This window comes from Pochonia chlamydosporia, chromosome 4 (assembly GCF_001653235.2).
Source record: "Pochonia chlamydosporia 170 chromosome 4, whole genome shotgun sequence".
In the NCBI taxonomy this organism is placed as follows: Eukaryota; Fungi; Ascomycota; class Sordariomycetes; order Hypocreales; family Clavicipitaceae; genus Pochonia; species Pochonia chlamydosporia.
Window position 1 is genome coordinate 2,736,556 of NC_035793.1, and position 12,107 is coordinate 2,748,662.

Sequence of the window (12,107 nt, forward strand, 5' to 3'; positions counted from 1 at the left end):
TTCAAGACTAATCACCAACCAACCATGGTCTGTTTTGTTGACTAATTGAATGTATAGACTTAGCAGGAGCCATCCTACCACTACACTTCATCGGAGTAGCAGCACAAGGCAACTCGGTTTGCGCAAAATGGTGCTCTGCCGGGTTCGCCCAACCTGGAAAAGACTGCACATCACTTGCAGCCAAGGGAACCGGCCCATGCTACGCCTGCGGTCCTCTTCGACCAAATACACGCGACGGCATGGCCTTGTGCTCCGAAAAATGCGTCAACACCATGACTGATTCCAAAAACTGTGGATCTTGTATGTTGTCTTGCCTCGCTCCTCAGTCGTCAAGCCCAAGCTTGAAGCCAGTTGGCCCTATATTATTACTACTGTACTAACATCACATCTTTAAATAAATAGGTGGCAAGACCTGTGGCTCCAATGAATTCTGCTCTCAGGGAACATGTGCCGTCTACGACCAGTGCACCACCCCATCATTGAGCTGCTCTCCACCATACAATCTCTGCCCAGGAGGTACACTTATATGTGTTCAACGTATCAACGGGCAAAAGATATGTGTTACGGGAGGGGATTTTACAGCTTGTGCTAAAGATTCAGACTGCCCTGCCGGTCTAGTCTGCCTGTCAAAGCCAAGTCAGGACTGCCGAACACAGCCGCCCTCGAAGCCGGGAACTTGCGGGTATTATTCTGGGCCTCTTTCGCCTGCTAAGAGGCAATCTGGCAATGAATCGCCCAACTATTGGGGACTGTCTCTGCTCTGAATCAAGGGTCAACTTTGAGCGTCAATCGAGGTAAATCACCTTTATGAATAATCAGACTCTCACATGTAGGTCACCATTGGGACGACAAAACAGTACTGCAAATGGAAGGGGAAAAAAGAAATTGCATCAAGGTACAATTTTAGTAGTGGGAAAAGGGAGGAGGGGGGTAGAGGCCATCAAGGCAGCCCCAACGTTAAACTTACAACAATCTCTTGCACTTGGTTTGCGTGATGCCTGTCGTTATGGGAGAATAAGTATGTACTAGTCAAACAAACCAGCCCAGGACCAACATAAATCCACCGAGGAAGCAAGCCCCAGACACAGTCGTCTAAATTAAGGTCCTTTTCGTCATGGCCTAGCCCCCCGAACAATAGGGTTGTGTCTTGTGGTCTACGAATCGTCCAATCGTTTCTCAACGGCCCAGGGAAGTATTTGAAGTATCAACATTATTAGTAGTATATATTCTTCTAAGACCTCGATGGCTTCACCTTGAGGTGTGTATGAACGTGTCACAGCATTTCGGCCATTTTCTTTGAACTTTTCCCAGCCTGTTCTCCAATCCAATGCTCAATAGTATTCAAAATGAACTCGCGAGTCTCAAAAGAAAGAAATTCACGCAACAATAATGCACCCTGCCCAATGCTAATAATCTGCCTCTCATGGCGATACGAGTACTCTTTATCTCTCATATATAACTCATGAGGTAATAAAAAAACACATTCAACAGCCCAGTAGAGCTTGTGTAGCTAATGCAATAGAAAACAAAATCAAGCCAAATCTTTGTTTGATGATTTACAGGGCAGCATGTCCGCTCACAGACATACGTCTGACCTGCTCGGCGCCATCTGGCTTGCCAGTCATTTTTGCCATACGCTTCGACATGCTGCATTAATTTCGTTAGTGACGGCTCTTTGTGTTCTCTCTCCGGATGTATGTACTTACAAGTCAAAGAAGGCAAACTGGCTAGGCTCGCTGCCAAACTCATACACGAAGCGACTAGCCAAGTAGCTACCAAAAATGGCTCTCAGGTAGGTGTCCGGCACGCGAGAGATGATAGTATCCAAGCCAATCTTCTGGAGCAGAAGATTCGGCAAAGCATCCTTCAAGACTGCATGACGAATTTTCTCGTTAGCCCACAAGTCGGATTTCTGTAGCTCCTCATCCAAGGTAGTGATGGCAATTGAAAGCTTGTCTGAGAGGATAGAACGAGCGACACCCGTCGCCTCGTGCTCCCGCCAGATGGCCTCGAATTCGAGGCGAGCGTTCTCGCAGATCTTGGCCTGGACCTCACGAACGTAATCATTGTAAAACTGTGGTGCCTCGCCAGTCTTGGCATCGACACACATGTTCTCCACAAACCCTGCATCATCAAATGACAGAGAAGCGAGAACCTCGAGCGAGGACGAGGTCACACCGCCCTTGTTTGCTGAAGCATCCTTGTAGAGAATGCAACCAGCAGCCTCGAGTCTCAGCTTGGCATCCTGAGTGATAAAAAGGTTGGCGCCCTCCACAATGTATGGGATGGTGGACTTTCCGTCCTTAATGAGTCTGTTGACTGAGATCAGGTCAATAGATTCAGGTCGACCACCACAGGGAACGAATGCATCTGTCATGCCTGTGTCGCGGAGATGGTACGTGTTTCGGAAGGATGTGCCGTTGGTGATCACTTCGCCAGTGGGGAGGGTCACATTGGTATCCTCGCAGAGAACGCGGTATCCTTCTTTGGACACCTTGGACATGTCATACTCGCTGATCATGGCACGCTTCTTGGCTAGGCGGACGAGCTCATCCTTGTCAAGGCCGTTGGGGTCAGCGAGAACACCAGACCCGTCCACAATAGCAGTCCACTTCTCGTTGCCAAGGAGAATTTCGTTGCTGCCCAGGTCACCATCTGGTCCACCAGTCTGCATCTTGCGGACAGTGGCGGGGTCAAGCTCGAGCTTCCTGTAGATTCCCTTGACGTACTCGCGGACAGATAGCGTCGTCATACCATACTTGTCATGGGGAATACCTCCGAGCTTCTGTGCCTTGCCAGTGAAGAAAGACTTCCACCAGGGCGCACCTCTTGCTCTAGCATGCTCCGTTGCCCAGTTGACCAAGTCAGCCGTGTTTTCATCGGGGCCCATGAACAAAATTTCTTCCTTGCCATACAAATCCACAAGCTTGTTCTTGATGCCAGGGGTCTGGGCAGGCAACAGGAGATCGAGGATACTGTCGATGTATTTCTCAAAAGCCTCCTGGGCACGATCTTGCTGTTTCGGGTCCAGCAGAATGACACCCTTGGATCCACCTTCGGGAATATCCTTGTTTTTTCGCTGTTGGGTGCTAGCCAAACCGTAGTTCTCATCGAACAAGTTTCGGGCGTTAATCCCGTAGGCTTCCTTGCTTCTGGACTTGACAATACGGATACCACCACGGGAGATGTCTCGGAAGCGGAGATGGAAACCACGGGACTCAGCGCCAATGACGAGGAACATGCCGTAGAGCCTGCGGGGATATTCTACCTCGGGCAAGAATGCAGGATCCAAGCGGAAGCTAAGAGCAACCTTAGTAGGGGTGAAATAGTTGGTCTTGAGAATAGCGTTGTTGAAAACGCGGAAAGCAGTCATGACCATCTCATCGTGCTCATTGGCAACGGTCTTGGAGATCTTGTCCTTGAGCTTCTCATCGCTGAGAACATCCACGGCGGGGGTGACAGCGACTTGCTCGTTCTTGGCCCCGAGGTGGACGTTTGCAAAGGACGCATACAAAAGTCTGACCAATTCGGGATATGTCTGAATAATCTCGAGGATGTAATCAGGAGTAAAAGTCTCTGTTCGCAGACGGCGCTTCAACTTGGAAAGCAAAGCAGCCTGAGCTGGGTCGTCAATGTCCAACATGTCGGACAATGAAGCATACTCAGGGCCAAGGCGGTTCAAAAAGTGCTGAACAAATACCCATGATGAATGGGCATAGACAGCCTCCTGAAGGCTGAGCTCGCGTTTTGCAAACAAGTTGTGGAACTTGTTCTGAGGCAGACAGTACAGAAGTGAGATTTCCTTGGTGATTTGATGGATAGACTCATCCAAAGGAGGGAAGTATCCGTCTGTGTGAGTCGCCGGCTTGAGATAAATACTCATGACAGTGATGCCATTGGAGAACTGCTCAACATACTTTCTGGAGCTGGTAACTCCATAGGAATGGTAGAGATCGCTGAGAGCAGAGAACATCCCTCGGGCTGTACGGGTACGGAATGCAACAACCAGACGCTTCTCAGCAACATCTTCAATATCAAAGACTTCGATGACAGGGCCAGTACGGTTGACGGCTAGCTCAATGATTTCCTGGTAGATTTGCTTCGTGTTTTCTGTAGCCTTCTGCCAGAAGCCAGCATCCGAGATGCGTTCAATGTCGGTCTCCTTGGGGTCTGTCTGTTCAGGGCTCTGGGGGAACTGGCACTGATACACAAAGTAGCATCGGAGTGTCGCCTTTGATGATGGGCTGGCACCAATAACAGCTGGGGAGCGGAAAGTCTCCACACGGTACTTGGTCTTGCCTTGGTGATCGAGGTACTTGGCCTCAAGACGAGACTCGTATCTAGGTCCACCAACGTTGCTCTCACCTGGCTCACTGGTATCGATATAGATAGCGTGGTCGTTTGCTTCCATGTCCAAGCGAATCTCCTCCTTCTTGTCCTCGCGGGAATAAGCCGCAACCTTGGCGGCGTAGAGGGAGCTAATGTGATTGGCAATGGCATCAGGAGTCTCAATGCGGAAGTATACATCATCGATGCCCAACTGCTCATAAAACCACTTGATCTGATCGTCGATCAAGGGCTGTGGGATATAGCCGGCTGAGTTCAGAATTTGCTTGACAGACTCCATCTGCTCGGTCTTTCCCGCAAACTCGGGAGCAACATAGCCCACAGTGGCAGATCGGAGTGTTCGGTGGCCATTGCCATTTGGTGGTGTTGGCATTGGAACGGAAAAATGCGTGGGCTGAGGAGAAGGTCCACGGCTGGATTCTTGGGACTGAACCTCAGCCAAGATCTTGGGTCTAGGTGCTGATGACGCCATTTTGTTCTGTGTAGTTTTATGTTTGAGTATGTCTGTAGAACGCCTACGAGATGAGAAATTAGCATTCTGCAATTGTGCGGCCACCATATCATGTAGAACTGTAGGCGGGAGGGGGAATGGGCTTCGAGAAAAAAAAGAAGGCAACACCACAACGGGGGGGGGGGGTGCGCAGTTTATGCAGTATTCGCTGGGTGAAAGTGCAGAATGAGGCTCCGATAGACAATCCAAAATGAGGGCATCGTAGATTGAAAAAATGAGCAAGACATCAGTTGCAGCATGCCAGTGCTTACTGGAACAGAAACAAAGAGGGAAATCAAAGTCGTCATAGAAGTGCCAGGGGTTTTGGGGGAAAGAAACTGGGAAGTAGGTGAGTCCCATGGCAGCGAGATTGCGAAAACTCACCTTGGATGCTTTAGAACGTCTATTTCCAGGCGTTTTGTCGTGGGTTGATTTGCCGATCAATCAAGACAAATTCTATCACAGAAAGTATTATAGCTTCTAATTCGCTGGTGTTAGCCAAGATCTGTCGCAGAGGTACTGAGTTCGAAGACGACCGCTATGTAAGTCGGAATGTGATCGTGGGGTTGTATGGTGGGGTAATCGTTGTGTAAGTGTCTCTGGAACTTGGTCGCTTACAATTTTCTGTCGATACAAGGACCGTGTCAGCCGCGGATATTCGTCCAGACGAAATAACACGATGATCAACGGAGGCTGGATTTTTGGTGAGGAAGTGACAAGATTTATGTCAACGGCTTCCGTGGTGCACCGGCTGCTTCGAGAATTAGCAGAGTGACTTTTAGCGCAACACCCTTCCGGAGGTCGCGAGGACAAACGAGGCTAGGTAACCCCAAAGCGGCTCATTCGGCTCTAAAAAACAGTCTGGAGTTCCTGGCCTGGGGGTCTGGATACGACCAGCGTTCCGCCACGGAGAGAGGGAGGAAGTGCGGGCAACAAGGAATTCGTACCTGAGAGGGTGTCTCAACGCGATTGCTGAATGTGTATATGCTGGCCGGAAACAGGCAAAAGGCACGATGTAGCAATTGAGGCGATTGACCTTGGAACAAAGCCGGGGATAAGGGCAACGGGCTTAGAGGTCAAGATGACGTGTAGATAAGAGGCGGGAGGGAGAAAATTGTGAAACAGCGGGAAGGTTATTGATGCCAATTGGCAAAGAGTAAAGGGTTGATGATCATCAAAGAGCCAGAACAAGGCAAACTGGACCAAGAGGCACCAGGCGACGGTCCCTTTAAGTATGATTTGCAGCTAGAGCTCCACGACACCTTTCAGAAAGGGCGGCGTCGTGCTCGAGGATTCATCTTTGTTCATGATCCGCTTGGACTGGACTTTGGATTTGGACTTTTGCACGGCAACCAGGCCGGTACCAACAAACCTGCGGCAAGTACACACCTCGTACCTGCCGCCGCCCCTCGTGGGGTGGGCGAAGAGCATTTGAAGGGAAGGAGGGGCCCAGACTGTCCACCCCCGGTTGCGTAAGTAGACTGTGGGTACCCTGCCTTGGAATGAATCGGCGCAGCTGCACCTTGCACCTTGCGCCTGTGCTGCCAAGAGAGCTGCCAAAGCCGTCGAGTTCTGCTCTAGTCTGGTCCATGTCAACTCAGCCAGATACCTCCAGACCAGAGCCAAGAACCAAGCCACATCATGACCAGACAGCGTTTTGAACCCCCGGGCCCTGCCTCGCGGCATGCCGACTCCGATCACTCAATTGGCGATGGGTACGGGAAGAGAGACACCAGCCCAGGCCAGACCGGACCAGACGGCTCCTGTCTGGGCTCCTCCTGTCAACTCCAGTCCGTGGCCTGTATGCACTGTACACCTGGCTCGGGCATAATTAGGGGTCTGGTCTGGTACCAGTGAAGAGAAACCAAACAGGCTGGTCAAAGCAAGGCAAGTGCTGGCCTGATTCCATTTGTTGGTCTGGTGGCACAATGCTTTTAATAGAACACCTGGCACAAGACTTGTTCGTGTTCCCGCCTCTAGTCGGGTCCCTTCAAACCTAATACTACGTGGGTTCTGACATTGGAGACAGGAGCTTCAGAGTTAGCAAGACCTGCCACAGCCTGCTGCATGATTCTTAAATTATGGTCTTCGTTGACTCTTCACCTGGCTATTGTTCTCCATATGCCGCAACATAAAAATGTCTGGTACTCAACTGATACGCCGTCGACTACTGTCTGGTACCTTTCTCCCGGTCGTTTTAAGCAAACAATCATAATACAATACCCCAGCGTGCAGGCGAAGGGGGTATGATGTTCCCGCCTCACAAAGAATCTTGCAACTTTTCACGCCCCTTCTTGTCCCTACCGTCACCGACTTACACACCCGATCGTGATCACGACCTCAACTGACTTTGCGGCCTGCCCCAGCGAAAGATCCAGAGGCGTCCCAACTTGCTTCATTATTACCAAATACCAAGTTGGCACTAGACTTCACCAGGAAAAAGGTGTGGCCCTGGTGGCCGGTACCTGGCCGCTCAGGTGTCAGGAACCACCGCTTTCAGTGGTCCGTGGCATCGTGGCAGCGCACCAGCATGACTTGCCCAGGCCCCTCAGTGGAGAGGGAGCCAATTGATCTTTTGCTGTACGGAGTACTTGACATGAGTTCGGTTTGGTACCAAGAAAGTACAGTACAGCAAGTACAGTAGCCGCCTGCATGAGTGCAGGATTTGGTGGTCTGGCACTGTGATGGCTGAGGCAAAATATCCCAAGCAAACTTACAAGGTATGCATTCTTGCATGTCCTCAATTTCGTGTGGGATGGTGCAAACCGCTGACTTTTCCGCTGTCGATGGGGCGGCTATTCGAGGCTTGAAGGAATTTTTCCTCGACCTCGACTTCTCTGTGCTTCTGTTGGACTTCTTTTCTGAGCCTCGCTGCAGCATCGTGGAGACGAGCTAAGCCCGATCGGTTCCCACGCCCCACTCCCTTGGTCTGGTAGTTGACCGTTGCCCTGTCTCGCGATGCATCACCAGACAGGTCAGAGATTTCTCTGGTACATTCTTGGCCGCCCCAGATGTCGCCGTGGCTGTTCCCCAGCTCGCCATTCCGTCAGTTCTTTGCCAGAAATACGGAGCACACTACTCTACTGGTACAGTGCAATCATTCAGAATTGATCTCTCTTCCCCAGAGCCTTCTTGAACCATAGTTTCGCCGCTCGGACCACTCTCCCCCAACACTGCAAGAGTGAATACCTTTGTCCATCGGACATGAATTGCGGCAGCAACGTGGATCACAACCTTGTTGCAATGTGGGTTTGATTTCGTTGGACCTTTGCCTGGTGAACGAAATTTCACCACTTGCAGAACCACCTGAAGCTTGCCTCTCAAAGATATAGATGCAACCTATTTGTGTTCCTACCTGTTTACCGAGATTTTAACATATCCATAGGGCAGCCCAGGAAGCAGCATACAGCCCAGAACCGGCAACGAGTTACCTCTGGAAGCTCGGCCAAATTCAACAAAGCAGCCAGGCTCTTTTCTTTCAAGCCCTGTTATATTAATACTTGGCGTGCAAGTGTTGACATTTTTTTTAACCGAAAGAGGCAGTGGAGGCCGCAAGGGAGTTCATCGGCACATCTTCATAAAAGTCGAAGTTCCTATGAGCCCAGGCTGTGTCAACATCCCGACATTGTATACTTCGTGCTAACAATTTTATAGTAGAGATATGGCGCTTTGTGGGAACCTCGACTCTGGACCATTTCCCTGATCGAAGTAATTCCACCATTGATCTTAACTACTGTACCATAATAAGAGAATGATGCAAGAAAATTTTGCGTCGCCAGGCACATGACACCATTCGATGTTCGCATGTACAAACTATTGTATCATTGTACAGATCTCTGCTATTCCTCGTCATTAATAACACCTCATCTGGACGTTGACGGCTCCCCACCAGATGCATCAGCGACGAGGTGTTTTAACCGTTAGGGAATAGGATGTGCAGATGGCATGCATGGCTCTACACCCCATGGCCCTCTTTTACCGCTTGTTCGGCTTCCAGGTTCCGCGACGGATGTCTCAGGAATTGATTGAATTGAGTTACCAAAACGTGCACCTAATACTCCATACAGTATGTAGGTACTGTTTCAGACGAATTCTTAGGAATTATTGAAATTCAAATTCCTCTTCTCCCCGTTGCGCGCCCTCGGAAACTAACCTGGCGCGCCCGCCATGGATAGAAAAAGCCATCTCGAAAACATCACGGCCAAAAACGCGGGGCATCGGAGAAGCAAACGGGCGGCGCGGGGCCCGGATAAAGATCAACGGCCGCATATTTTCACGCTCGTTCACCATCAAAATACAGTACATGTACTCCGCACAAGCCATACGCTACACAATTTGGTGCAATCGGAGATGCATTTCTATCCCAGACATGCAGTACATTGCTGGACAAAACACGCCAGCGGAAAGAATACCACAAGTACATGAGCCAGCCAATAGGTCCCAGCGGCCCATTGTCCTAACACTGAACGACGACCAACAGTGACTGGGCAGAAGTTTTCTGGCCGGCCAGAATCTAGATAGGGTTGGCGACCGTTTTGATGCTGTCAATAGGCTTGCTCCCTCTTCAAATTTTGGTCCAACAGCATCTGCTCATGGGCACATAAGCGATTATGGCCTCAGGACCAGAGGCTTCTTCTCATCTACAATAATTTAAAGGAAGCAGCATTTAGACAATACATCTCTCCAACTACAATCAGCTACACTGCATGGCTGGGTAAAAAAAGTCAAGATTTGGCCCGCAAGTTGGAGCATCATTCGGTCGGGGTCCACCTCCGGGTGCCGCCGGAGGGTGAGGAGAGGAAGCGAGAGGATGAGAGGCATGAAATGCAGCGAAACTGGAGCCACATCGGACCAGAAGAACTCCACCAGGCCACAGCCGGCGGCCGGCACCCCCGGAGGAGGCATGCCATTGTCCAGTAGAACCTGGCGGTGATGTTGGCAGCAGGGTCATCACCATGGGAAGAGTCAACCAGGCCACTGGGCTGGAGCAAGCTTGGCCACTCTGGGCCACCCTGGGCCACGGCCTTCTGGGGCAACTGAACGAAGCCATTCCCGGTTTCTATTACCCCCAGCTTTCTCCAGACGGGCCAGGTTGACGTTTCTATTACCCCCGTTTTACTTGATCGTGGCCCATGGCTGGCCACAAGAGCCTATCAAGACACATGCTAGACACATCGATGGTCCACTGGTAGGCTTGATGTGCCCCAGCGACCACAACTCTCTGCACACCTCGACACCCTCGCCACCCCAGTATCCTCCAGCCCACATGGGCTCAAAGTTTGCTCTCAGGCGCCAGATGACGGTGTCATCAACGATGATCAGTCAAGTATAGCAATTTCACGGGGTAAGAAAGAACGGAGCTCATGCCGTAAATTATGCGGGCTGTAACTTTATGCGGGCTTGCCAAAGTAGCGAATTCTGCACATTGTGGCGGGGCATAAGTGTGTAAGTACCACGACAAACAGACCATTGGTGGTGATCTTCAATTAACGCTATCCTCTAATGCGCCTCCGTGGAGTACAAGAAACGAATTTTCAGACTCCAGTCTAGAAGTGTACTGCGTACATGTCTTGAAGATATGTACGGAGTATGTAGAGAAGAAGACTCGGGAGACCTAGGCAATGGCTGTGGTAAATTATGGGAACTGGTGATCTTGCCTTGGTTGTCCTGTGCCTGGGAGAGATCACTGAGATCGAGTGTCAAGAAAAACCCCTGACGCTCAAGTATTTGAGTCAGCTGCTGCATACCAAGAGAGCCGATACATGTCAACCATTGACCAGAATGTCTATCTGGCTTGTCGAATGCCGACTGGCTAATAAGGTGCTTTCGATGCTACGGCCTGCCGTCTCTCCATACATAGCCATCCTTGTGCAAGCGGCCAGACTGTAATAGCCTAACACACAGCGCTAGTTGCACATCACTGCCAGGAACCAAGCTTTGCAAGGATCATATCATTATCACGAAAAGCTTCACAAATCAGTGTTTTATGAGATTTCCTCCTTATTTGCAAAGTTTTGTTCGGATTATTTTGCCATTTAAAGAGAGGCGCCAGAGGACAACCACACCGATGAAGTATGGGTCGATCCTTGTTCGATGCAAAACGGTGCCAAACAATTCATACTTGGCATAAAACCTACAATCAATGTTCATGCCACTTGATCCCCGCGTCCTAGTTCATTGGCCCAGACCAGGCGGAGCTGGCTGGAGCTTGTATGGAGTACGGAGCACATACATACACAGCGCAGAATACTTTGGTGGGAAAAAAAGAAAGAAACATGAACCTTGAATAAACATGAAGCGAAGAAGTGGGAAGGTGGAAAGGGGGTGTGCGGTTTCCTAGCCGATTCTGGCAACAGTACGGATCACGAGGACAACAGAAAAAATATCCACTGCGAAAACAAAATAGCGTCAAGTCTCCCCAGGGCAACATGGAAAGCAAACTTTGAACACGATCAACTACGGGGTTGTGTCTCACAGTGCTGTACTGGGCTTTTTGGCCGCCAACTTCCAGTGCGGTCAAGTAAAGCAAAGTACCAAACAAGACCCCATCATGGAATGACTGGGGCCAAATATCAAGATCCCTGTGCATTGGTCACGATGCTTCACCAAAACGCCCCTTTTGGCACTTCTGGGGACACTTGTTACGTACAAGCGACGAAGTCGATTCGATGAGCCCAAGCACCTCATCAGCCTGCCTCGCACGTAACGCGCTGACCAACCGGCCAACTGGCAACATGATGGCAAAGACGAATTCTACTTGATTGTACTCGGCATGGTTGATACTGTACTTTTCAGTCAGCAAGGTGTCTCTGGCCAGGTCAACTCGAAGTCACTGAACACCTTGACTTCAAAGGTTTCAACGTCGAGTCGATCGTCCCCTGTCCTGACGCCACACCCCTTCTCACCTCCAGATGCTGGTCAATTTGATGCTTTCCGCCCTTCCGAATTTGCTATGCTGGGTTTGGTCGGGCCAGTCCACCATGGCATGGTTCGTCCCTGAGCCATTCCCGCACCCACATTGAGAAGACCAAGCCAGGCTGGAAGTGATCCCCGGATTCGCCTTCTTCCATGTTTAGCGGCATCGCAACCGATTCTCGCATGTACTATACTTGCACTGGGGGCATTGAATGAATGAATAAATGAATGAATGAATGAAGACACGGACAGACGGGCCCTTTATCCCTGCCAACCTGGTCCCAAGCATGAGTTACTTGCATTCCCTAATGCTGTGCAACTTTAGCGATATCACTTGCTCCTCGCATTCAAATGG

At 50.3% G+C, this 12,107-nt stretch overlaps 3 protein-coding genes across 3 annotated transcripts; all 3 read right to left on the reverse strand.

Annotated features, from left to right (window-relative positions):
- Positions 1 to 1,556: 1,556 nt before the first annotated feature.
- VFPPC_08247 (NAD-specific glutamate dehydrogenase) lies at positions 1,557 to 4,819 on the reverse strand (the record flags this gene model as incomplete). The annotated part of the gene is made up of 2 exons (XM_018286988.1): positions 1,557 to 1,647; positions 1,707 to 4,819. The coding sequence occupies 2 exons, from the start codon at positions 4,817 to 4,819 to the stop codon at positions 1,557 to 1,559; spliced, it is 3,204 nt and encodes a 1,067-aa protein (XP_018143816.1).
- A 4,711-nt stretch (positions 4,820 to 9,530) lies between these two features.
- VFPPC_17835 (hypothetical protein) lies at positions 9,531 to 9,887 on the reverse strand (the record flags this gene model as incomplete). The annotated part of the gene is made up of 1 exon (XM_022429513.1): positions 9,531 to 9,887. One exon carries the CDS (start codon positions 9,885 to 9,887, stop codon positions 9,531 to 9,533), a length of 357 nt encoding a protein of 118 aa, XP_022285433.1.
- A 1,119-nt stretch (positions 9,888 to 11,006) lies between these two features.
- Positions 11,007 to 11,426, reverse strand: VFPPC_17834 (hypothetical protein; the record flags this gene model as incomplete). The annotated part of the gene is made up of 1 exon (XM_022429512.1): positions 11,007 to 11,426. One exon carries the CDS (start codon positions 11,424 to 11,426, stop codon positions 11,007 to 11,009), a length of 420 nt encoding a protein of 139 aa, XP_022285434.1.
- Between the last annotated feature and the right edge of the window lie 681 nt (positions 11,427 to 12,107).